The sequence below is a fragment of the Myxocyprinus asiaticus genome, chromosome 30 (assembly GCF_019703515.2).
Source record: "Myxocyprinus asiaticus isolate MX2 ecotype Aquarium Trade chromosome 30, UBuf_Myxa_2, whole genome shotgun sequence".
In the NCBI taxonomy this organism is placed as follows: Eukaryota; Metazoa; Chordata; class Actinopteri; order Cypriniformes; family Catostomidae; genus Myxocyprinus; species Myxocyprinus asiaticus.
Window position 1 is genome coordinate 1,284,086 of NC_059373.1, and position 27,065 is coordinate 1,311,150.

Consider the following 27,065-nt stretch of genomic DNA (forward strand, 5'->3'; position numbering starts at 1 on the left):
TTTCTGCATTGTGGCTGATTTATAGATTTTATATGGACATAATAAAAAAATCTCATTTCTTTTAGTGTTTCCCATTCATTTTCTATGGCGGTCACTTTTGACCGTGAACATCACAAGTTATTTTCCGACCACTTAGACTTGTCCAATCAACTCCAATTTTTGTGTGTGTGTGTGTATGTGTGTTAAGATGGAGCAAAAGCAGGAAAAGTCACCAAGTCTCGTACCCATCAGATAAAGGAAACCAGTTTTTATTAAAGAAGCAAAATTGTTTTTCAGTCAGAAAAGACAGAAAGATACATGAGGGTTAAAGGTTCTTCAGATCAGTGTTTTGGTTTCAGATTTCTTTAAAGCACCAAGAACTTTGTCTCAGATGTATATCCTAAAACAACTTTTGGATTTCTATGACTTTCTCCACAGACACTTATGATCTAGAACCGGACATGGGAGCCACTCTAGAACCTGAGGAGAAAGAGGCAGAACCCAGAGAAGAACAGGAAGAAGAACAGGAACAGGAACAAGAAGAGGAACAGAAAGAGGAATTGGAGGAGATAACTGCTGAACAGGAAGTGGTTGTGGCTGAGGAGCAGGTTGCAGAGGAAGAGGAGGAGCCTGAGCTGGAAGCTCCTGATGGAGAAGCTGAAGACAGTGGGATACTGAGTGATAAAGAACGACAGAATGAAGAAGTGAACGAGAAAGATAACTGCTCTGCATCTAGTATATCATCTGCCAGTAGTACACTAGAGAGGGAAGATCGACTCGGCAGCGGTGAGACGGGTGAGAAACCACTGCGGGCCATTAGACCAGATTCAATACATGAAAAATAATTAACTTTATTTTAAAAATGTTTACTTTGTGGCATTATTTTAATGATACGTAAGCAACTTTCTCATTTCCAGAATGCAAAAAAACCCCTAAAAACTCTGGACGTTTCCCTTTTGAGTTTGCTTGGAATTCTTATCACTTCAATTATGATTCTCATTACTGTAATACAGTCATTTTTTAAATAAAATGTGCCTTATTTTAATTAAAGAAATTAGAATTTGGGGGAAAATATTTTGTCCTGTTAGAATATCTTCTGGACATATTTTTTGTGATTCATCCATGTACGAAATAAAAACTGAACTGTACATTTTATTCATTTGAAAAAAGTTAGGACTGTTGATGTAACGGCTTAATTTAGTGCAATTAATTCTATAAAAATTATGTGTTAAAACATTACGCAATTAATCATGCCCCCTGACCAATATGTAAATTCCGTAATAAAATTAAATATTTTCGTACCATAGGAGCAATTCAATCTTGAAGTATATGTGTTTTTATAAGCTGCGTCAACAGGGGGCAGTCAGCGCGCCTCAACAAACCTCACAAGCAGTCGCAGAATGAGAGCCGGTGTCACACAGGACGCGTTTGTGACAGCTGGGCGATGCACAACAGAATACAGGAATCTCAAGACGTGATTTTCAAAGTTTGAACTATTTTTAACTTAAAGGTGCAGTATGTAAGATTCAGAAACCCTTATTAGTGACACCTGTGGCCGTTAAGTGAACTGCAGCCAGCTATTTGTTGCTCGTGCTCGTGCACACACTCCATAGGGACGCGAGCGAGCAAGCATCGGCCAAAACAATGATGTAACGTACAAAGAGACTGAACATGATTCACCGGCATCATGCTGACAGATGAAGTAGCATAATTAAAATTACACAGTTATGATTGTTTTACTACAAACTTTGAGACTAAACTAAAACTACTTATCAGCTAACATAGCATACTGATACACACATACAGCTACATACTACCGAACTATACCAGTTTACTGTTGCACTATTGTATGTTTGTATGTCATATGTTGTACTACGATCAAGAAACCAGCGTATTTGCTTAAATTTATCCTGTATACCTGACTTTTAGTATAAAGAGAAGATCGCTGAAATTATTTGAAAGTTACGAAGCAAGGTAGCTTGCAATTCCTCAGCGTTAGCAGGCAAGATCAAGTTATCTAAAATGACACAGATCAATCCTTATGGCACTATATTTCACATGCTTTGCAGTTATGTAAGCTTACCTGTCCAATAAGAAGAACACCAATTCAGGGGCGGTTTTGATCCCCAAAACCGAACGAAGGTCCCTCCAGGAATTAAATGCCCTGTCGATGTTCACTCTAGTTTTCGCTCGACCACGATCACATTCCCGCTTAGCCAGACGGGATTCAGTAGAAGGCTCTCGGGAGCGCGCATAAACATCACATCCTTTGGATTTTCCCGGCTAAACCGACCTGCTCCCTTCGCAGTCGACAGGCTTTAATGGGCAACCTAGGAAGTCCGGGAAGGGCTCATTTTTTTAAGTTGCGTTACAAGCCGTTCACACATTGGCAAAAAAAGGTGAATATTACATGAAAATTGTTACATACTGCACCTTTAAAGTTTTCTACAAACGCAGCATTTATGCTGAAACCAGTGAGACGCTCCAAAAGCGCCTAGCGCAGACGGAACGCACAGATTGACGAACTCATGCCAAATGGATTAATGTGGACTGTAGGTTTACGTTCAATGATATGGGAATAAAACAAACAATATATTGACTTATAAAGCCACTTTTTGTATTGTCTACTCTAAGCAATGCTTTAATCGTCTGCCACAATGATGCACTATGTTTCAATCTGATTATCTGAATTATTATATTTATTACTGTACAGGCCCTACATATTATCATTATTTAAATTACTATGTGTCATTTATATTGAATTTTTATTTGGGGGCCTTTCTCAGCAAATTATGATATGCGATTAATTGCGATTAATTGCAATTAATTGCAATTAATTTAATTTAATCCACATGTCATGTAATTAATTTGATAAAGAATTTTAATCGATTGACAACCCTAAAAATTATTCATTTTAAAATACATAACTAGAAGGTTAGACAAAGCAAAGATGTCGTCATAGAATGCGCCGTTTTGTACGCGCAAGTTCAAGTTAAAAGTCAACTTCATGAGATTCAAGATGGGTGAGTTTTAACTTTACACTCTCTCCAATATAGAGAAATAATTCTAACGGAATAATATAGAATATTGTAGGACTGGGCGAAAAAAAATGATTTTTTTTTTTTTTTGGATTTTTCCCCTTTTTCACCCAATTTCTCATGCCCATTTCTCAATGCGCTGTAAGTCCTTGTGGTCGCATAGTGATTCGCCTCAGTCCGGGTGGTGGAGAACGAATCCCAGTTGCCTCCGCGTCTGAGACAGTCAACCCGCGCATCTTATCACGTGGCTTGTTGAGCGTGTTGCCACGGAGACATTGCGCGTGTGGAGGCTTCACGCCATCCACCGCGGCAACCACGCTCAATTCACCATGCGCCCCACCGAGAACAAACCACATTATAGCGACCACGAGGAGGTTACCCCATGTGACTCTACCCTCCCTAGCAACCGGGCCAATTTGGTTGCTTAGGAGACCTGGCTGGAGTCACTCAGCACGCCCTGGGATTCGAACTAGCGAACTCCAGGGGTGGTAGCCAGCATATTTTACCACTGAGCTACCCAGGCCCTCGAAAAAAAAACAATATTGATATTTATCGAGGAAAACCCTTATTCTATATTAATGATGAGCTTTTGAGTAATTTTCGATATTTAGCTTATGTTCTACGTCTAAACAGTCGGATCAGGTACCTGTTGCCAAAAAAACACAAGCAGTTTGGTAAAGTTATCCACCTTTTTCCTACGTCCCGTGATGCTTGGCGAGAAATATGGGCGTTACTTCCGTTGTCAAGTAAACACATTTGTTGTTGCAGCATACCTCCATTAATTATTTCATTGCAGTGTTGTGATTTTGAGGAGAGCATGTATGATTTCATGAGGACATACAGTACATCAATCACTATACCAGTGTGTTACTGAACGATTATACGCCATAACCCAGATGCAGTTGAGATTTAATCTAAGCACAAACATAACATTTCGAGCAAAATTATCGGTTGTTTTAGTGGAGTACCTGTGTTAGTTCAGCTTCAGATGTGTGTGCTTGTCATCTCGTCATCGTGCATTTTCAAATCAGACAGACACACCGAGGAACAGCCGTGAAGTTCTCATACTTGGGTATGTAATTGCTTTTTTCAAGTTGTCTCCGATTGGACGGTTATTTCCTTTTAAATCCACATGTAAGTTTAAACTTTTTTGATTGACTGATGAGAGGTGGTACTTCACTGCCATCTGGGACGCATCAGGATGGCGTTTTAAACCTCAAATGCAATGTAATTTTTGGCTATCTCTGTATGTGTTTTTTGTGATCCAATCACAAAGCATTTTGCACCCCATTTACAACTATATCATCCAAAACGTGCCTTATTACCAGCTGTAAACAGGGTCTAAAATGACTGCAGCCAGAGCTAGGGAATGCTATAGAATGACTTCCTGCAGAAGTCCCACCCACATTCGTTTCTCCATTAAGACCCCAAGGAAAAAGGTGGATACGCAACTAGCTAACTGAATCAGAGTCTTGAAATCAGCCATTGGCTAACGGCTACCGCGCACTGTTGTAATATAAACCAGTAATGAGGCTTGGTATCGCGTTGTTAATTCTGGTAATGTTTAATGGTAAAAGTCGTAGCTGGGCACCATAAATGGAAGCCAAATGGCAGTGGCAGTGTAATTTTAGGATGCTGAATAAAAGCCACCTCCTAACTTTATCTCGATCTGTGTGAAATTAGAGGAATTGAGCTTTAGGTAAAATCAGATCCTTCTATATGTGTTTCCGCAGGTCAGTGGTCTCAAAGCATCAACGTGAATGAACAACGCAGCAAGATCCTCCACAGCAAACTCTTCATGCTGGACATGCTGTACTCGCAGAGCAAAAAACCCTCAGAGGAAGACGAGGATGAAGAAGAGCTCACAGAGGAGAAAGAGCGAGATGTAAAAGAAAAAGAGCAGGGCGACGATTCGGCGATGTCGACGCAGAACGCAAGTTCACAGAGCGACGGAGACAAGAAAGTCGAGAATCAGGGTAATGTACGGGCGTTTGCCGAACGCTTTGGAGATCTGGTGAAGGGTCTCACCTCTCCACCAACAGAATTGCAGGAAGGTCCAGAGAAAGAGTTGGCCTCTCCTCCTCCACCCCCACAGCCTCCAAAGAAAGAGTCGGACTATATTTGGGACCAGCTGATGGCGAGTCCGCGTGAGCTCCGTATCGGTGACATCAACTTCACTGATCTTGGAGACGAAGATGACCAGGACATCTTGGAGTCTGGAAGTCTGCTGAGCTCTGGAGATCTGCCCAATGCCCCGCCCCCTCCACCCCCCTGTCCCTTCAACCTGCCCCCCCCTCCACCCATGTTCGGCTGTCCTCCTCCACCTCCCATGTTCAACATAAGGATGCCTCCACCTCCTCCCTGTTTCTCCACCCCAGCAGTTCTGCCTCCCGGATCACCCCAGCTGGGTCGAGGAGAACCGCCACTCTTCCAGAAAAGGAAGAAGACCATCAGGTTATTCTGGAGCGAGATACGGCCTGCAGACTGGATCTACCGGAACCACAAACGCAGCCAGGAGTCACTCTGGTCCAGACTTGAACCTGTGAAACTTGACACCGCTAAACTTGAACATCTGTTTGAGAGCAAATCCAAAGAGATGCCCGTAACCAAGGTGAGATCTCAAACTTCTAGACGTGATTTCTGAACTCAACCAACTCAGCTGAAATACTGAGAGGCCCCTGCTGAAAAAAAGAAGGGTTTTGGGCACTTTTAGAAGGGTTTTGGGCACTTTTGTAGCTGACCAGGCTAGGAGACCATCTTAAAACACACTTTCAATAGTTGTGTACTTCAGTACCTTAAAGGACTAATCCGGGATCAAACATTAAAAGGGATAGTTCTCCCAAAAATTTAAATTCTGTCACCATATACACACCCTCAGGTGTGTATGACTTTCTTTCTTCACCAGAACACATTTGAAGAAAAATAGGAAAATATTTCAGCTCAGTAGGTCCTTAAAATGCAAGTGGATGGTGATCCGACATTTGAAGCTCCAAAAATCACAGACAGTCAGCATAAACGGCATCCATACAACTCCAGAGGTTAAATTAATGTCTTCTAAAGCTAAACAATTGCTTGTGGTGCAAAAAAGATCAATATTTAAGTACTTCTTAACTATAAACCATTACTTTCGGTCAGCAGCAGTATGTGCGTGACGTAATCGCGATTGGCACATTCAGTCAGGCAAATATTTAAATCAGTTCTGCCAAAACTTAAGGAATCGGTATGATGACAGTTGTTGTCAGTCTTTGTTTTATACTCTGTCAAAAGTCTCTCCAAGCAAATACAAATGCAAGACAAATTTTATTTGGTGAGTAAACAAAGTTGGCTGGTAACTGTTTTAAGAATCCTCTCCACCAATAGCTGGTTTGTGGTGGGCGTACTGGCGCACAATGGCTACCGTCGCATCATCTAGGTGAATGCTGCACACTGGTGGTGGTTGAGGAGAACCCCCTGTTCACTGTGTAAAGTGCTTTGAGTGTAGTGTCAGAAAAGCTCTATATAAATGTAACTTTCATTCATTCAACTGCAACATAATACATTAAATCTCATTACTACACGGCACTCTGGAATACTCAGTAATGACTGGTCAAGGGGCCTGGGTAGCTCAGCGAATAAAGACACAGACTACCACCCCTGGAGTCGCGAGTTCAAATCCAGGGCATGCTGAGTGACTCCAGCCAGGTCTCCTAAGCAACCAAATTGGCCCGGTTGCTAGGGAGGGTAGAGTCACATTGGGTAACCTCCTCGTGGTCAGTATAATGTGGTTTTCGCTCTCTGTGGCGCGTGGTGAGTTGTGCGTAGATGCTGCGGAGAATAGCGTGAAGCCTCCACACACGCTACGTCTCCGCGGTAACGCGCTCAACAAGCCACGTGATAAGATGTGCGGATTGACAGTCTCAGACGCGGAGGGAACTGAGATTCATCCTCCGCCACCCGGATTGAGGCGAGTCACTACACCACCACGAGGACTTTGAGCGCATTGGGAATTGGGCATTCCAATTTGGGGAGAAAAGGGGAGAAAAAAATAAAATAATGATTGGTCAATGGCGCCATCTAGCGGACTGATGTTTCTGAGTAACAACCGCACATCCGGCTATTGTGAGTCATCTTTCCTGCTTCTCGGATCACTGCATGATCTCTACAATAAAGCTAATAAAATAATTTAAACTCAAATCAGTGTTTTATGTCCTTATATTCATTTATTTTGTTAGTAGCCATGTAATATGCGGGATAATGTACAGTCAGCCTGTTGCTATTGCAAAAGGTGATTAGGACCCCGACGCGAAGCGTTGTTTGCTAACCTCGTCTTCCATTGATCGGAGAAAAGGACAGTCCCACCCAAACTCACAACATTGCTTGAGTCAGTACTGCTGTGTCGGACTTGTACTGACAAAAACTGACTTTTGCATACTGTAAAGCAGTGAGTATGTGGATTCGGATACAGGGAAGGAAAGACATGAAACTAGATGTCGATCGATAGTGGATTTTGCTGATACCGATAACTAAGGTGGAGAAAAAGGCTGATAACCGATTATTCGGGGGATAATTGATTTATAGAATTTTATCAAAATTGTCTTAGTCTTTCCATACTATGACGGACACAGACCCAAGAGTCCAAAATGAAAAAAGCAAAAAATAAATACAGTTATATTGTGCATAACACTGGACTTTTTAAATACAAAAAAACGTGAAATACACCGGGACTCTTATTTTGAAATGACAGAGATTTGACTCTGTTACAATGCTCTATATGCAGGTATTTACCAAGTTAAGTTTTTTATAGCCTATATTTTCACCAGATGAAGGGTTTTGTAAATATATAGTGTATATTTTATCAGATGAGCTTTAATGAGGAATAAGGTTTATTATTATTCTCAAGAAATGAAGTTGGAGGATGTATGTGTTGATTTTCCTTTGCATGCTTTCGCTTAAATTTAGAACACTGGATTAACTAATCAAAATATGCAGAAGTACTACCACCACTGGAGTCGCGAGTTTGAATCCAGGGTGTGCTGAGTGACTCCAGCCAGGTCTCCTAAGCAACCAAATTGGACCGGTTGCTAGGGAGGGTAGAGTCACATGGGGTAACCTCCTCGTGGTCATGATTAGTGGTTCTCGCTCTCAATGGGGTGTGTGGTAAGTTGTGTGTGGATCGTGGAGAGTAGCATGAGTCTCCACATGCTGTGAGTCTCCGCGGTGTCATGCACAACGAGTCATGTGATAAGATGCACGGATTGACGGTCTCAGAAGCGGAGGCAACTGAGACTTGTCCTCCGCCACCCGGATTGAAGTAACTGTGCCACCACGAGGACCTACTGAGTAGTGGGAATTGGGCATTCCAAATTGGGAGAAAAGGGGATAAAAAAAATAAATAAAAAATATGCAGAAGTGAGGATAATATATATGACCTTTTTATATATATATATATATATATATATATATATATATATATACAGCTCTGGAAAAAATGAAGAGACCACTGCAAAATGATCAGTTTCTCTGGATTTACTATTTATAGGTATGTGTTTGAGTAAAATGAAAATTTTTATTTTATTCTAAAAAGACAACATTTCTCCCAAATTCCAAATAGAAATATTGTCATTTAGAGTATTTATTTGCAGAAAATGACAACTGGTCAAAATAACAAAAAAAAATGCCGTGTTTTCAGACCTCGAATAATGCAAAGAAAACAAGTTCCAAAATGCAACTACTGGCAGCGATTAATCAATAAAACCGATACTTCTGTCTACCTATATATTAAACATCTTCATTCATGAATTTGAAGTTCAGCTTTGTAATTTCACAGAAAACAGCCGCAGACGGGAAGCGTCAGGAAATTATCGTTCTGGACTCTAAACGGAGCAACTCCATCAACATCGGTTTGACGGTTCTACCGCCACCACGAACCATCAAAACCGCCATACTGAACTTTGACGAGTACGCGCTCAACAAAGAGGGCATTGAGGTGAGGAAACAGCATTACAACAAAGTTCAATGAAAAAGATATTTTTTTCTGTTGTGAAACATCTCAAAGAGAACAAAAACAGTATTTGCAGTGCATTTTTATATAAATATTTTTGTCTTTATCCATCATGATTTGATTTGCAAGTTAGTGCAAGTACATTCAAAATTAAACAGTTTTGCAGAATAGCATGCATTGATGAATCGTGCACAGTAAGACCAGGAACGTTTTTAAGAAATTGTGACTTCAAATCTGCTGTAGAAAATCTTGACGATGATTCCGACAGAGGAAGAGACGCAGAAAATCCAGGAAGCTCAGCTGGCGAATCCCGACCTTCCGCTGGGAAGTGCCGAGCAGTTTCTCCTGACGCTCTCATCCATCAGCGAGCTCTCGGCGCGTCTGCAGCTCTGGGCCTTTAAACTCGACTATGAGGCCACCGAGAAGGTGAGAGACTGTTTGTGTGTGAATGTCAAAGCGGACGAGGAAATTACTTGCACATGTCATTGCATTAAATAACAAAATATGAAAGCAGGTGGGATCTGCGTGACTCAAATGCTGCTGTCCAAATACTTTTCGTTCTACCTGCAAAGGTCAAAAGTTGTTGCCTCCAGAACACATTAGCGAAGAGGAAGTTCAAAGACCTTTAAGCAAACAACAAACATCTCCTCCTCTCACTCATCATCTCTCTCTCTCTCTCTCTCTCTCTGTCAAGTTTTCCATGTCTTATCTTCTCTGACGCAGGAGGTATTTTCAGTTGTCCTAATGGAGGGGAACATTGTGTGCTACAAACAAAAGACTCCAATAACGAGAAACACATTTGTTGCTGTCCTAAATCTAACATCCGGACAGAACAGGGAATTCGGTTTCCATGGTTTTCACTCGCAGCTGTTTGGAATGCAGCGATTCACCTGCTGTAATTAGCAGCGCTAAAGATTAAAGATGTTGCTTAGTCTCTGATGTCGCATTAAATGATGTCGTTATCTGCAGCCGGTCGAGGAAATGTTCGTTTAAAAGGTGAATTAATTATATGCAATGTTTCCTGTTCGACAGGAAGTGGCTGAACCACTACAGGACCTGAAGGAGGGCATGGATCAGCTGGAGAAAAATAAAACGCTGCGATACATCTTGTCCACGCTGCTCACGATAGGAAACTTCCTGAACGGCTCAAACGTGAGATTGACATACATATTTGAAACATTTCACACTGTTTAAAAAGCTTCATTAAAAGTCTACACATTTACTGTAAACCTCCCCAATTTCAGTGGATAACGTCATAAGTCCACATTGAAAATCAGGGATTCAAACCTTGGACAGAAGGTTTAATAGACAGAGCATTTCGAGAAATGTACAACAAAGAAAAGGCCATAAAATGAACTCACTGTATAAATCAAATTGTTTGTGATTTTTTGCAGGCTAAAGGTTTTGATCTAAATTATCTTGAGAAGGTTCCAGAAGTGAAGGACACGGTTCATAAACAGTCACTGCTCCATCACGTGTGCAGTATCGTCGTGGAGAACTTCCCCGAGAGCACAGACCTCTACTCGGAGATCGGCGCCATTACACGCTCTGCCAAGGTACAACACACACGTACATTAACATGTGTGTTCTTAGAAAACCTAATAATACAGATGCTAAATGTGCCAAGATTGGTGTAAGGATCAGGGTCAAGGGCTCAGTTTTAAGTTTGGTCTTTTGATTATCTTATGATAGTGTCACAATGAGTTTTGGAGGTCAGGAGGTCAGGAATTGGCTGGTTAGCAGGTCCGTGTTCGCCCCTGCTGGTAGATACTGGAACTACACCATGCATGTTTCTCAACTGACAGCCAGATTATACTACATTATAGTACAGTACATCTTTTTTCCAGTGAAAGAGTGTTTATGAAGGGCTCTCAAAAGAAAATAAAATGGACTGTTTATTTTTTCTATCTACTGCCTATTGCAGTATTGTCCGTGCAAAGAGATTAGTTAACCTCCTGAGACCTGAGCGTGACTGCTGTGTGCATTTTCCATTTCCCTTTTTGATTTAATAATTATAATTAAAAAATAATTTTCTTTATTTATCACACATTATACATTTGCACATATACAGTGAAATTCTTCTTTTTCACATATCCCAGCTAGGCTGGGGTCAGAGTGCAGGGTCAGCCATGATACAGCACCCCTGGAGCAGATGGGGTCAAGGGCCTTGCTCAAGGGCCCAACAGTGGCATCTTGGCAGTGCTGGGGCTTGAATCCCCAACCTTCTGATCAGTAACCCAGAGCCTTAACCGCTGAGCTACCACTGCCTCCAGTTTTTGCACAGCCAAGCTGGGGTCAGAGCGCAGGGTCAGCCATGATACGGCGCCCCTGGAGCAGATGGGGTCAAGGGCCTTGCTCAAGGGCCCCAACGGTGGCATCGTGGCAGTGTTGGGGCTTGAACCCCTGACCATCAAGTCAGTAACCCAGAGCCTTAACCGCCAAGCCACCACTGCCCCACATACAGTATGTGGACAGCGGGACTAAGTTGTGAAATTTTAAGTAATACCTAACTATAGAAAGTCAGATTTTTTTCATCAAATAGTTTATTATGTGTCCAGGAGTGTTGCTTATTCATTTGACGTTACAGACATTACAGCTGATTGTCTATAAAGCTGAATTAATGATTCTGATTCAAAGTAATGTCCAGCATCATCCAATCACTGCCAACCATGTTAAAATAAACTGATACATGATAAATTCTGAATCTATGTACTGATTATCATTGTCACATGTCTGTCAAACATGTTGAGTGATCCAAACATCATCTGCAGCCTGAAACTGAACTTTTGATCAGATTTTAGGAGTGAATGCACTTAACTGCATAGAGAGCTATAGGATGCTCCCTTGCTCCCTATTTAGTGAATGACTTAACCTCCAGTGTGCTGTCTGTCTGCACTGGTCTCAGAACAGTTTGAAATGCACCTTATTATCATCCTAACTCCATATAAAGCCTCTGAAAGACACATTTATCAGCTTTTGCATGAATGCGTTTATTCTCAATGTGATAATGTACAGTAAATATATAGGAATGCATTTATTAATGTTAATGAATAGAACCGTATTGAACAGTGATAACACAATAAAATATAACACATTTTATATTAAAATGAAGTGAAATGACCCACAGATGTGTTGAAAAATATTCAAGATAACTAACATGTTTTTTCAACTTTTGAGGGAACGTGGTCCTAGTTTCCACATATGTGGACATCATGTTTATCAGCGCGCTGATACGTGAAAAATGAATGGATTTTATAAAGCGACATATCAAATGAAACTAGAGACTCTACTGTTTACAACCAAACAGGTTTCAGTCAAAAAACTTAGAGGTTTCTTACCAGAGGCACTTTTGTTGGCACTGTGCCCGTAGGAGCACTTCACAGAAATCGACGTCATGCTGTTGTGTCACGTGACGCGGTGTGCCAGATGTTTAACTCTTAAATGACAGTCTAGAGTCTTATGAACAGTATAAGCAAGATTAAAACCAAAGGAAAGACAGCTGAAAACCAATAAATTGAGAATTAAACAAAAAGAAAAATATTTTTAAATTTAAATCAAAATTAAAAATTCATTATACCATGGTCTATACGAATACTCGATTCTGATTGGCTGGAATGCGTGCGTTAAAATCGTTTAATGCACAGGTAGTTTCAGTGAGTTTAATCGCCATTTTATAATAATGTACCTACTTTGGGAGAGTTCGGATGCGAATAAAGTGTAGCAAGTCTGATGACTCTCAGAGGCGGGATTAAATATCACATCACAAAACACAATATCATCAGGTCATGCAATGCCGTCTTTAAATAAACGTGAAGCGAGACCGTCCTGGAGATAATTAGAAATGCAAATGCACTGTCCCTCTATCACACCAGTAAGGCTTGTAAGGACATTCAGCTGTTTTGTACGGAGGGGGAGAGAAGGAAAAAGGAACCTATCAAATGCGTCTTTCGCTGTCCAGCAAGAAGAGACAAAACGACTTGAATTGTAATATGATAAACATCATCTATTAATGCTGCACTGCTCAACATGTGGCACTTACAAATGCTAGAGTTTTATAAAACGCAGCCTTTTGCGGTTTAGTACCTGTGCAAGGCCATATTGTGATTTCATTCTTAATTCAATCAATCGTGTAGCCTTAATGGGTACCATGCCGATGTCTCAGAGGTCAAAGTCTGGAGGTTTTAAAGTGTTTTGGATGGGTTTCCATGTGGATGGTTTTACTCTGCATCGTGTCGGGTGGTTCTTTGCCGCCATGTTGTGAATTACCTGCTTTCTCCAGGTATTTTAGAGTGTAAAACCGTCTTTGCTGGTCTGCAGGTGGATTTTGACCAGCTGCAGGAGAACTTGACTCAAATTGAATGGCGCTGCAAAGCATCATGGGACCATCTGAAAGTGATCGCAAAGCATGAGATGAAGCCCGCGCTGAAGCAGAAGATGTCTGACTTCCTGAAGGACTGCGCCGAGAGAATTATCATCCTTAAAATAGTCCACCGCAGAATCATGAACAGGTAACAATGTGACACCCTCTGACACCTACATGCATGTTAAATCAGGTGGGTCATAACCCAAAATAGGGATGTTTTTTTGTTTTGTTTTGATTGAACGAATCGTTCTTGTTTACCTCCATACACTGACTCATATTTCTCGTTCACTGACGTTTTTTCCTTTCAAAGACAATGAGCTCTGGTTTGAAGCACGAGACTGCTTTGGTGGCTTTTCAGACTGACTATAGCATGAGCCAGTAGCATTCGAGTGCAGGCTGTGAAGGAGAATATCATTGGTTGGACCCACTGAACGAATACACCCCTCACTGAACTAGTTGGTCATGTCATTCGTGAACTGAATGCACTGGTAAACTCCTTAGCGAATTAATTAAACGAATCAATCATCTTGTTCGTGAACAATCTTCTTACCGGCTGAACGAGAGGAGGAGCTGCATGTCTTTCGTTCAGTTCGTCAATTTTGTTCAACAAGAAAAGGGGCTGATGAATTATAAATAAAAGTGAGTGATGACCACACATTACAATGAAATACAATGTAATTGAAACTCAGTTATTTTTATGCTGGTATTGTTCTTTTTTGGTATAGCTTGATAAGAAGTCACGCTCAGCAGTTCACAATATGACATATTGTATCATATTTTAATAAAGGATAATTAGACTTGTTCTGGTTGTGAATGACTGCTTTTGGTTCAATGCAATTAGTTAAAATAGTCATTTGGCGCCATCTACAGGTGCAAAGGCGTAACTTAAAGAAATGGTAAATGAACGAATCAATAAACTAATATTTTTGGTGAAACCGATCAAAAGAATCAAGGCATTGAAATGAATCAAAGTCACCACAACTAACCCAAACCACAGCCCGACCGTAATGTATTTTGTGCGGTGGATTATTAGCTGCCAAGGGCTGAAATCATTGAAACTTAATGCTTGTGCATCAATTTAAAAAAGTTACTCAGAGATCCTTAGGGGACAAAAATGTCCATGTCAAAATACTGCCATAATATTATTATATATTAATATTATTTTCCACTTTCAGTTAGTTAATTATTTTAACCAACATCAGTCCTGATCATAACTACCAAATATTCACTCATTTTCAGGAGTTTAACCCTTTAAATGCCAGTTTGTTTACGTAATGCCACTGTTGTTTTTTACACACACACACACATTTCTCAATACACACATACAAAACACACTCTGACCTCCATACCAACACACACACACAATTGTATCTGCATCATGTATTCAGTTGTCCTGCAGTGCTCTATAATACAGCAAACAGAGAATAGGGGAAAAGCTTGTATTTGCTCCATAGGCTAAACATGAGGAAAATGGCGCCATCTGGTGGAAAATATTAAAAATGTAAATGTTGAAGCCAGGGCTCCAGAATGAAAACATAATATCATAGAATTCATGATTTTATGCTTTAATGGCACTGGGATCAAATATTGCACAGTGTATTATAGATGTATTATAGAAACTGAGCTTGAAATATCAAAATTCCCCCCAAAATACACACATTTGCCAAAATGTATGCCATTGGCATTAACACAGACAAAATGATCGAAAAAACAAAAATGAAAAAGACAAAAATGTCCCAAAGGTAACACAAGGATTAAGAGACATTTAGAAATCAAATAGTTTACAGTAATATTCATTCTTACTTTTGTATGCTGAACATTTTAGGTCAAAAAAAATGGTTGAGAATCAGTGTTAAATTACGAAATAATGGTCTGAATTTAGACTTTAAACTTAATCAGAATTCTCTTTCTGTGCCATCTGTAGGTTTCATGCGTTCCTGTTGTTCCTGGGTCACCCGGCGTACAGCGTTCGGGAAATCAGTGTAAATCGTTTCAGTAAGATCATCAGCGAGTTCGCTCTGGAGTATCGGACCACACGCGACCGCGTGCTACAGCAGAAACAGAAACGCGCCGACCACAGAGAGAGAAACAAGACGCGAGGCAAAATGATCACGGACATCAACCAGCAGGCGAGTTACCTGAAACTAACCTGCCCTTACACATACAGTTACACATTAATCTTGCATTCATCCTTAATCGACTGTGTTTAAAGGAATATAATCACTGGATAAAAAGTCAAATGTGTTTCGCACATTTCCTTTCTTGTAGTTCACACCGTTAACACGAATTACCTTTAATTTCCTCTACAGGACTAAAAAACTGATACTGTTATAAGCATACGATTTGTCCCTGGATAGTGGCCAGCCCCTACAACCTGCTATTATTTATTGGAAAACTCTGCACTTGTGCTCCGTTTATTCTGGGCCCCTTTTGGTCATTTTTCACTCACTCCTCAATTCACAATTTCACAGTTTGACATTTCAGTGGTTTTTAATGGTGGATTCGGCTGATGGTTTAACCACAGGGTTGTGGGTTCAGCTCCCAGATGAGATATCGTTTAACTCAACTTCACTCGAGCAGCTGTTTAAACACAGAGAAGTCGACACTGAAGCAGCCGGTGCTGAAATAATAATCACTGTCCAAACAGTGTTGTCTTCTGTGTCCCAGTGACGGGTATTTAAGCTGTACTTCTACTTCAAAGTGTTGTAGACCCCAGAAAGGCTAATAAGCAAAACCCATAATGGGGAGCAAATGTTGGATTCTCATGGGGGCGTGGCTATTATTTTGTTTATTCTTTAGAGGTGGGGCTAGAGTTCAGATAATTTAGTGTTATGAGGCAGGGATGCAATTCTTATGGTACGGGCCTAATGTTTATTATTCAGTGGTGGGGTGGGGCTTTTGATAATTAAGTGGTGTGGGGACAGGGCAAGAATTCTGATTATTAAGTGGTCGTTTGGGCGGGATTAGAGTTTTAAATATTAAGTGTTTTTTGGGCGGGACTAGAGTTCTTATTATTTAGTGTTTTGTGGGCGGGACTAGAGTTTTAAATATTGTGTTTTTTGGGCGGGACTAGAGTTCTTATTATTTAGTGTTTTGTGGGCGGGACTAGAGTTTTAAATATTGTGTTTTTTGGGTGGGACTAGAGTTCTTATTATTTAGTGTTTTGTGGGCGGGACTAGAGTTTTAAATATTGTGTTTTTTGGGCGGGACTAGAGTTCTTATTATTTAGTGTTTTGTGGGCGGGACTAGAGTTTTAAATATGAAGTGTTTTTTGGGCGGGACTAGAGTTCTTATTACTTAGTGTTTTGTGGGCGGGACTAGAGTTTTAAATATTGTGTTTTTTGGGTGGGACTAGAGTTCTTATTATTTAGTGTTTTGTGGGCGGGACTAGAGTTTTAAATATTAAGTGTTTTTTGGGTGGGACTAGAGTTTTAAATATTAAGTGTTTTTTGGGCGGGACTTGAGTTCTTATTATTTAGTGTTTTGTGGGCGGGACTAGAGTTTTAAATATTAAGTGTTTTTTGGGTGGGACTAGAGTTCTTAAATATTAAGTGTTTTGTGGGCGGGACTTGAGTTCTTATTATTTAGTGTTTTGTGGGCGGGACTAGAGTTTTAAATATTAAGTGTTTTTTGGGTGGGACTAGAGTTTTAAATATTAAGTGTTTTTTGGGCGGGACTAGAGTTCTTATTATTTAGTGTTTTGTGGGCGGGACTAGAGTTTTAAATATTAAGTGTTTTTTGGGCGGGACTAGAGTTCTTATTATTTAGTGTTTTGTGGGCGGGACTAGAGTTTTAAATATTAAGTGTTTTTTGGGCGGGACTAGAGTTCTTATTATTTAGTGTTTTGTGGGTGAGACTAGAGTTTTAAATATTAAGTGTTTTATGGGCGGGACTAGAGTTCTTATTATTCAGTGTTGTGTGGGCGGGACTAGAGTTCTGATTATTCAGTGTTGTGTGGGCGGGACTAGAGTTCTGATTATTTAGTGTTTTGTGGGCGGGACTAGAGTTCTGATTATTCAGTGTTGTGTGGGCGGGACTAGAGTTCTGATTATTCAGTGTTGTGTGGGTGGGACTAGAGTTCTGATTATTCAGTGTTGTGTGGGCGGGACTAGAGTTCTGATTATTCAGTGTTGTGTGGGCGGGACTAGAGTTCTGATTATTTAGTGTTTTGTGGGCGGGACTAGAGTTTTAAATATTACGTGTTTTTTGGGCGGGACTAGAGTTCTTATTATTTAGTGTTTTGTGGGCGGGACTAGAGTTTTAAATATTAAGTGTTTTATGGGCGGGACTAGAGTTCTTATTATTTAGTGTTTTGTGGGCGGGACTAGAGTTCTGATTATTCAGTGTTGTGTGGGCGGGACTAGAGTTCTTATTATTTAGTGTTTTGTGGGCGGGACTAGAGTTTTAAATATTAAGTGTTTTTTTGGGCGGGACTAGAGTTCTTATTATTTAGTGTTTTGTGGGTGGGACTAGAGTTTTAAATATTAAGTGTTTTTTGGGCGGGACTAGAGTTCTTATTATTTAGTGTTTTGTGGGCGGGACTAGAGTTTTAAATATTACGTGTTTTTTGGGTGAGACTAGAGTTTTAAATATTAAGTGTTTTATGGGCAGGACTAGAGTTCTTATTATTCAGTGTTGTGTGGGCGGGACTAGAGTTCTAATTATTCAGTGTTGTGTGGGCGGGACTAGAGTTCTGATTATTTAGTGTTTTGTGGGCGGGACTAGAGTTTTAAATATTACGTGTTTTTTGGGTGAGACTAGAGTTTTAAATATTAAGTGTTTTATGGGCAGGACTAGAGTTCTTATTATTCAGTGTTGTGTGGGCGGGACTAGAGTTCTAATTATTCAGTGTTGTGTGGGCGGGACTAGAGTTCTGATTATTTAGTGTTTTGTGGGCGGGACTAGAGTTTTAAATATTACGTGTTTTTTGGGTGAGACTAGAGTTTTAAATATTAAGTGTTTTATGGGCAGGACTAGAGTTCTTATTATTCAGTGTTGTGTGGGCGGGACTAGAGTTCTAATTATTCAGTGTTGTGTGGGCGGGACTAGAGTTCTGATTATTCAGTGTTGTGTGGGCGGGACTAGAGTTCTGATTATTCAGTGTTGTGTGGGCAGGACTAGAGTTCTGATTATTCAGTGTTTTGTGGGCAGGGCTATAGTTTTTATTATTCAGTGTTTTGTGGGTGGGACTAGAGTTCTGATTATTCAGTGTTGTGTGGGCGGGACTAGAGTTCTGATTATTCAGTGTTGTGTGGGCGGGACTAGAGTTCTGATTATTCAGTGTTTTGTGGGCAGGGCTATAGTTTATATTATTCAGTGTTTTGTGGGCAGGGCTATAGTTTTTATTATTCAGTGTTTTGTGGGTGGGACTAGAGTTCTGATTATTCAGTATTTTGTGGGCAGGGCTATAGTTTTTATTATTCAGTGTTTTGTGGGCAGGGCTATAGTTTTTATTATTCAGTGTTTTGTGGGTGGGACTAGAGTTCTGATTATTCAGTATTTTGTGGGCAGGGCTATAGTTTATATTATTCAGTGTTTTGTGGGCAGGGCTATAGTTTTTATTATTCAGTGTTTTGTGGGCAGGGCTATAGTTTTTATTATTCAGTGTTTTGTGGGCAGGGCTATAGTTTTTATTATTCAGTGTTGTGTGGGCGGGACTAGAGTTCCGATTATTCAGTGTTGTGTGGGCGGGACTAGAGTTCTGATTATTCAGTGTTGTGTGAGCGGGACTAGAGTTCTGATTATTCAGTGTTTTGTGGGCAGGGCTATAGTTTTTATTATTCAGTGTTTTGTGGGTGGGACTAGAGTTCTGATTATTCATTGCTGTGGTTGGGATTATTCAGTGGCCACCAAGAGAGGTAAGATCATAACTCCTCTCTTCATTCTGCATTCCCCATATTCTAACTCACATTCTTTCTCACCACAGACTGATGAAGAAGAAGACAGTGAGGTATGAGGGTGTGATTTGATTTGACCATCTGTTTGCTTTGGTCTTTGTCTGATGGTTGATTCTTCACTGGATATTAACCCTAATACTGACCCTGAATATTAAATTAATTCTTTATTGTAATGTTCATACCACAGCCTCGCTAACTGATATGGAATTTAACATTGTGTCATTATTCTGATTTGCACTGACAAGACAAATATCATCGCTAACCTGGAAGTGATTTGTTGTGTTCATTGACATGCAGATTTGTGTTGATGTTGTCTTGTGTGTCCTTAACATATTAGGTTTACAACTAAATCTATTGTGTAAAGTATACTTTATCTGTGCTAATAAATCTTATTAGAACATTGATCATATCAGAACTCATATCAGGAATATTACATACTGCAGAAATGTAACTATTAGAACCTGTTACAGATAACATAACTTGATTCTTAAGTATCCTCTTGTGTAAACAGTAATTTGTAATGATTGATTTGACTGTATGTGTGTGTGTGTGTGTAGGCTGGTCAGTTGGGTGGGGTCAGCAGTAGTGTGACCCCTTCTGTAGGGCAGGAGAGTAAACCGCAGGGTTTGGGTCACGCTGAAGATGCAGCAGAACATGAACAGATGAAGGCAGTGCTAAAGACCAGCCTACAGGGCGGCGACAGTGACAACACCATGGTACCTGGATTACGTACCCGCACACGCACAAGAGCCAGCAGAGGTGAGAGTAAAAATAATACTGACTTTCCGATGCATCTATCATTCTTAAATCTCAAGATTGATATTTTACTCTATGCACAACCCTCTACAATGTGAGTAAATCACTCGCACATGCAACCAAATTTTGCACTATGCGACTAAAAATGTCTGTGATTCTCCACTGACTGGTAAATGTTGAAATTTCACTACGCAGTGATTTAGTATAGCAGTGAGATCCTTTCAATGCCTGTTGAGAAACATTTAATTATAATAACACATAACACAGATGCAGAACAGAAGCAATTAGACTCCACTCATGTTAATATGCGCTCAACAAAAACATCAAGTAAATCCTGCTAGAATCCGTATGATGTTTGGCATGTTTTATAGTGTGTGTTTGTTTTTCTTCTGTAGGTCGTATCACGTGTGCAGCTGCAAATGAAGACCCTCAGTGTGCAACGGATGATGCTGCTGATGAGATCATGGAGAGAATCGTTCGTTCGGCTACTCAGGGTCCACGAGAAAGAGCTCAACCCCGTGAACGACGACGCTCGCGAGCCAACCGAAAATCACGTAAGTGATTCTCTGATCCTGCAACACCCAATTACTTACATGTTATGGCCGAAACATACTGTGTGCAAGAACATCAACGCAGACGCTTCTAGCTACTCTAGCTCAATTTTGTGCATAGTTGCGTTCCAAAATGTGTAAGAACGCATTGCATTCTCATGTCGCCACAAGGGGGTGCTGTAGCGAAAGTACTGTGCTGAACTGTCTACTTCTACGGTGAGTTTTCTCTTTCAACTCAGCTACTGTCATGGTGAGCAACAGTTTAAAAAGAATATTGCCGAGCAAGTACGTTCAAGTTAATATATTTATAGGAACTTACCTGAATAATAACACATCCAGTTTAATGGCACTGACGTTTGAAGGTAACTCTATCGCCCCCTAGACGATAATGCAAGAATGCACATTAAGCATGTTCAACCGGCCTGCATGTTGACAAAGCGGTAGCTAAGTGCTCACAGATGTGTATATACGAACTTGCATAGAGTATGTTTTGGCCTTTACTGTGTACAAACAATAGTAAATACTAGGGTTGAGCAAAATTCAGAATTTAAGAATTTCATGAGCCAAATTTTGTCATCAGCACAGTCCACGCGGCCAGACTGCCCAGATTTTCTCGACCTGCAGATGTGGTCCTTGTCTGTGCGCATCGTCGGTGCATGCGCCGGCCATTGACTGTACTAAAAGAGTATCACAAAACAGTTGTAGTGAACATGCGTCAAGCGTGTTCATATTTGCTTGCATCAGAAAAGTATACTTTGAAAGGCAACATCTTGTAAGCTGCTTCATGTTGTTCCATTTGGATGATTAAATTAAATATTAAATAAAATAAAATAAAATTAAATATAAAATAAAATAAAATAAAATAAAATTAAATTAAATAAAATTAAATTAAATTAAATATTAAATTAAATAAAATTACATATTAAATTAAATTAAATATTAAATAAAATTACATATTCAATTAAATTAAATATTAAATTAAATTACATATTAAATTAAATTAAATATTAAATTAAATTACATATTAAATTAAATATTAAATAAAATAAAATTAAATATTAAATAAAATTAAATTAAAATATTAAATTAAATAAAATAAAATACAATAATATAAAATTAAATTAAATATGAAATAAATTAAAATTACATATTAAATTAAATTAAATATTAAATTAAATTAAATTAAATTTAATATTAAATTAAATTAAATTAAATTAAATTACATTAAATATTAAATAAAATAAAATTACATATTAAATTAAATATTAAATTAAATTACATATTAAATTAAATTAAATTAAATTAAAGTTAATTTAAAAAGTAAAATTGAAGCTGTGAGGTACATTAGAGCATTCTAGTAAATAATGGCTATAAAATGAAAATTCATTTATTAAATATAATTAAATACATTTAAGTTAAACCCAAACATTAAAAGGATATTCCATGTTTAATACAATTTAATCTCAATCGACAGCATTTGTGGCATAATGTTGAAAATTAATTTCGACTCGTTCCTCCTTTTCTTTAAAATGTGTGTTCCAGCGAGACACTTACAATGGAAGTCAATGGGGTCAATCTGTAAACGTTAAAATACTCACTGTTTCAAAAGTATAGACACAAGACATAAACAATATGTGTGTTAACATGATTTTACTGTCATAAAATCACTTACTGACCACATCTGTGGAAAGTTTTTACAACTTCGTTGCCATGACGACGTAACTGCGTAAACCCTAAAATGCCGATTTAAACAACTTTCCAGCTCAAATAATACAAAACTTTTATAAAATTATAACCACATTTCTGCCTTTAAACCCTCCAAAAATTGACCCCATTGACTTCCATTGTAAGTGTCTCACTGGAACACAGATTTAAAGAAAAGAAGGAACGAGTCGAAATTAATTTTTGTGGTAATCAACATTATGCCACAAATGTGTTGATTTAATTGTAATTAGAATTCTGCATCGTGTTTGTGATGCATTGCGATGGAATTTAAAATGCACTCTCAATTCAATTCTGAATGGTGCAAAACACTGGTAAACAGCAATTCTATTTTAATCAGATACATTTTTCATTGTCTTATATGTACTTGTGTCTCAGTGAGGAGGACTTTGAAAGGTGGTCTGACCCCAGAGGAAGCTCAGGCGCTGGGATTTGACACGTCAGAGATGCCAGTTTAACACCACGTCCTGCCAGACCTTCACTGATGCTCTCGCATTTAACAGAACTCATCTCGGGAGGATTTATACTGACGAGATCAACAATACCCAACATACCCGAGAAACATGAAACAGCTGCAAATTCTACTTGTTTTTTGTTTTTATATATATATATATCATGCATAGTTCAAAAGCCTCTGTGATGACGCTGCTCCGCCTTCATTATATTTAGCCACACCCTCTCCATCACACCACACCCCACAGCTCTTTTAGCCAATCACAAGCCTTCCAGCAGCACAGTTCAACTGCAGTTTTGTATCAGTGAGGGATTTTATATTGACGTTTTTAAAGGTACGCGTTTATGAGTTTAACAAAGTCGAAAGAAACACAAGAATACATTTCACTCCCAGCTGAACACTAACTCAGGGTTTGAGCTTATTCCTCAGTTTAAAATTCATCTCAGAAGGTAAACACCGAGCCGTGTGTGCTTCACGTTGAGCTAGTGAGGAATGATGCATTTATAGAGAATGATATTCCTGATGTGGGGCTTTAAATGTCCAATCACTATGTTCACTTTATGTCTGCACAGGTACTGTTGGTTTTATCAGATTGTGACCTGTTACTTTAGTTTATTTATTTAAAAATGTGCACGACTTTAAAGGAGGAAAGAAGGGATATTAAACAAATATTTAATGTATTTTTTAACTCTTACAATCCCAGATTGTTTTGGACAGTGCTTTATGCTGTCGATAACAATTAAGTTCTCAAGCATAAACATGCAACCATATGCATGTGTTTAAATGACCCATTTTATGACAGCTAGACAGAGGCGAGTATATACAGTATATATATATAGTGCATCCACTGACATTTCTTTCTGCTGTAAGCGTCTTTTGGTTGAGGCATGTAAATGTTATGTAATGTCTATAAATGTGCCTTTGATACAGAAGGAACTCTAGAATAACATGCAAATGGATTGAACTCGCTTAGTCGGGTGGTTTGGCCAAATCCAAGATGTTTGACAGCGAACCGGAGGCCACTCGCTAAACAACATGGCGTATTCTTACAGTTTCAGCACTTACGTCATTCTCCTTTGTCATGCTTTTGATTTTCCTGCATCTGACCTGTTTTAGTTCAGAAACGTGAGTTGCAATTGTCTGCTTTGATGCTGTAATGAGAACTGTCATGTTGCACCTGAACGTCCATTATTATATGGGATTTTTATGTAAACAAATAACAATTATATAAATAAGTCTACATCAGATGAATTCTATCTCCAAAAAATATTCTAAATGTACAAAATGGTGAACATACAATATCTTTGACGATGAAAGAGACTGTAAAAAATGTTAATGCCCTTTTGTTGTGACTTTTGTAATTTTTGTAGATTGCTGTCTAATATTAATAGTTTTTCTGTACATGTTAACTTAAGACAACTAAAGCCATAAACGCCAAGCACAGTGTTTCAGAGGATGTGCTGAGCTCGCAAGAACAAAGATTTCCTACACCAAAAAACTAGCTGTCTTTTGTTTGGACTGAAGCTTTCCTGTTTAATATTACTTGCCTTATAGAAGAAACTCTGTTGAACTCACACTTGCATGGAACATCTAGATAATGTTTAGTTTCATAGCACGTGGAATCTGAACTCATTTTGCTGAACTTAAAGCCTTGTACGTTACCATTTTTCCATGTTAATTCGCATGCATACACACCCTGCAATAAAAGCCTTTCTGAAGTCAATGATTGTGTGTATTTGACATTAGGACTGTAGAAGGTGGTACATGAACTGAAGGGTTAATGAGACATTTTGTCCAGTCTTGTCAAATTTTCTTTTAAAAGTTATCGAACACCTATATCACCCATGTGAAAAACTAACCGCCCCCTTAAACTTAATATCTGGTTGTGCGACCTTTAGCAGCAACAACTTCAACCAAACGCTTCTGATAACTGGAGATCAGTCTTTCACAACACATTAGAGGGTTTTCAAGCATGAACTGGCCGTTTAAGGTCCTGCCACAGCATCTCAATCGGGTTCAGGACTTTGACTAGGCCACTCCAAAACTTTAATTTAGCTTCTTTTGAGCCATTCAGAGGTGGACTTACTCCTATGCTTTGGATCATTGTCTAAGTTGTGCTTGAGCTTCAACTCACGGACTGATGACCGGACGTTCTCCTTTAGGATGATCTGGTAGAGAGCAGAATTCATGTTTCCCTCAAAGCATCCCCACACCATCACACTCCCATCATCATCATGCTTGACCGTAGGTATGATGTTCTTTTTGAGGAATTCTGTGTTTGATTTACGGCAGATGTAACAGGACCCCTGTCTTCCAAACAGTTCCACTTTCGACTCATCAGTCCACAGAACATTCTCCCAAAAGGTTTGAGGATCATCAAGGTGTGTTTTGGCAAAATTCAGACGAGCTTTAATGTTCTTCTGGGTTAGCAGTGGTGTTCTCCTCGCCACTCTTCCATGGATGGCATTTTTGGCCGGTGTCTTTCTGATAGTGGAGTCATGAACAGTGATCTTTAGTGATGCGAGAGAGGCCTGCAGTTCCTTGGATGTTGTCCTTGGCTTTTATGTGACTTCCTGGATGAGTCGTTGCTGTGCTCTTGGAGGAATTTTGGAAGGACGGCCACTTCTGGGACGGTTCACTACTGTGCCAAGTTTTCTCCATTTGGAGATAATGTGTCTCACTGTGGTTCTTTGGAGTCCCTTTGAAATAGCTTTGTAACCCTTCCCAGACTGATGTATTTCAATCAGCTTTTTCCTCCTAATTTCTGGAGTTTCTTTCGACTGTGGCATCGTGTGCTACTGGGTGAGACCTTTTAGCCAACTTCATGCTGCTGTAAAAGTTATATTTAGGTGTTGCTTTGACAGTAATCAGATCTGGGTGTGTCTAGTCCAGCAGAACCCCATTATGAATGCAGTTTCATAGATTTGGGGATTGAGTATCTAGTATCTTTAGTAAATACTTTTTCACACAGGCCCAGTTGGTATTGGATAACTTTTTTCCTTCAATAAATAACATTATCATTTAAAAACTGTATTTTGTGTTTACTCAGATTGCCTTTGTTTTATGTTTGATTTTGTTTGAATTTTTGAAACAAATTAGTGTGAGATGTACACAAAAAATCAGGATGGGGGCAAATACTTATTCACAGCATTGTGTGTGTATATATATATGGTAATACCAAACTATTTTGCATTTCACAAGTTACAAGTTGCATTTTATATCAAAACAACCTTCCGTTATTCTGTCTTTTAAAACAAATTATGTTGTTCCATAATTATTTTTATTAAAAAAAATAATTTGCCCCATTTTATCCTATATTTTATAATTCTTGTCAATGTCTTTGTTTAATTTAAGGTCTTCTAATATAAAATCACTAGGCTGGTGATGCTTCCTCTGAACTTCGACTTGCACACTTTCATCCAACAAGTTCCACTGCTTGAGCCTAGACGTCAAAAGCTCGGCATTGGACTTGGCGAGACCAAGATCTCTAATCATGTCGTTGAGGTCTTTTTGGTTGGGGTAGTATGGGTTTCTCTCCTCAGCTCCACCACTGAAATTATCATCTGGATCTACAACATCTTCCTCGCTCTCTGACTAAAGACGGCTGCTCTCACTCCGGAGGAGTGGGTACGGGGAGCTCATGGCAGTGTGGCACCGGAGTGATGGATGAAGGAAGGTCCAGATACAGTCCGACCTTTGGAAGGATCCACCATGCAGAAGTAGCAGTTGCCAGTGGGTTCCCGCAAAATTCTTGGGATAGTGAACTTCATGGCTCTCTATTCCCCTCTGTACCATCCTACAAAAATACATTTATTTCACCCATGACTAATATTTAAGAGATTCTCGCAACATTTTTCATATATGAAATATTTTTTCAATAACATTGAAAATTGTAAAACATTTAAAATTAAAACTTTAAAAAAAAAATTATAACATAAAATTTGTTAGCTCTCACGTGGATGCACTGAGCAGGCTAGATACTGAGCCATGGGGAGCAGAAAAGAACTGTCAAAAGACCTGCGTAACAAGTTAATGGAACTTTATAAAGATGGAAAAGGATATAAAAAGATATCCAAAACCTTGAAAATGCCAGTCAGTACTGTTCAATCACTTATTAAGAAGTGGAAAATTCGGGGATCTCTTGATACCAAGCCAAGGTCAGGTAGACCAAGAAAGATTTCAGCCACAACTGCCAGAAGAATTGTTCGGGATACAAAGAAAAACCCACAGGTAACCTCAGGAGAAATACAGGCTGCTCTGGAAAAAGACAGTGTGGTTGTTTCAAGGAGCACAATACGATGATACTTGAACAAAAATGAGCTGCA

At 39.2% G+C, this 27,065-nt stretch overlaps 1 protein-coding gene across 5 annotated transcripts in view; it reads left to right on the forward strand.

Moving 5' to 3' along the window:
- Positions 1–24,463, forward strand: part of fhod3a (formin homology 2 domain containing 3a) — a 93,504-nt gene extending 69,041 nt beyond the window's left edge. For all 5 annotated transcript variants that reach the window (XM_051664065.1, XM_051664067.1, XM_051664066.1 and 2 more), the window contains 12 exons: positions 418–774; positions 4,751–5,628; positions 8,824–8,982; positions 9,241–9,423; positions 10,030–10,149; positions 10,392–10,553; positions 13,315–13,505; positions 15,285–15,489; positions 19,287–19,310; positions 19,815–20,016; positions 20,409–20,567; positions 22,665–24,463. In XM_051664065.1, coding sequence (XP_051520025.1) covers positions 418–774; positions 4,751–5,628; positions 8,824–8,982; positions 9,241–9,423; positions 10,030–10,149; positions 10,392–10,553; positions 13,315–13,505; positions 15,285–15,489; positions 19,287–19,310; positions 19,815–20,016; positions 20,409–20,567; positions 22,665–22,744 — 2,720 coding nt within the window. In that variant the 3' untranslated portion in view covers positions 22,745–24,463. The remainder of the gene's footprint in view (positions 1–417; positions 775–4,750; positions 5,629–8,823; positions 8,983–9,240; positions 9,424–10,029; positions 10,150–10,391; positions 10,554–13,314; positions 13,506–15,284; positions 15,490–19,286; positions 19,311–19,814; positions 20,017–20,408; positions 20,568–22,664) is intronic.
- Positions 24,464–27,065: the final 2,602 nt, after the last annotated feature.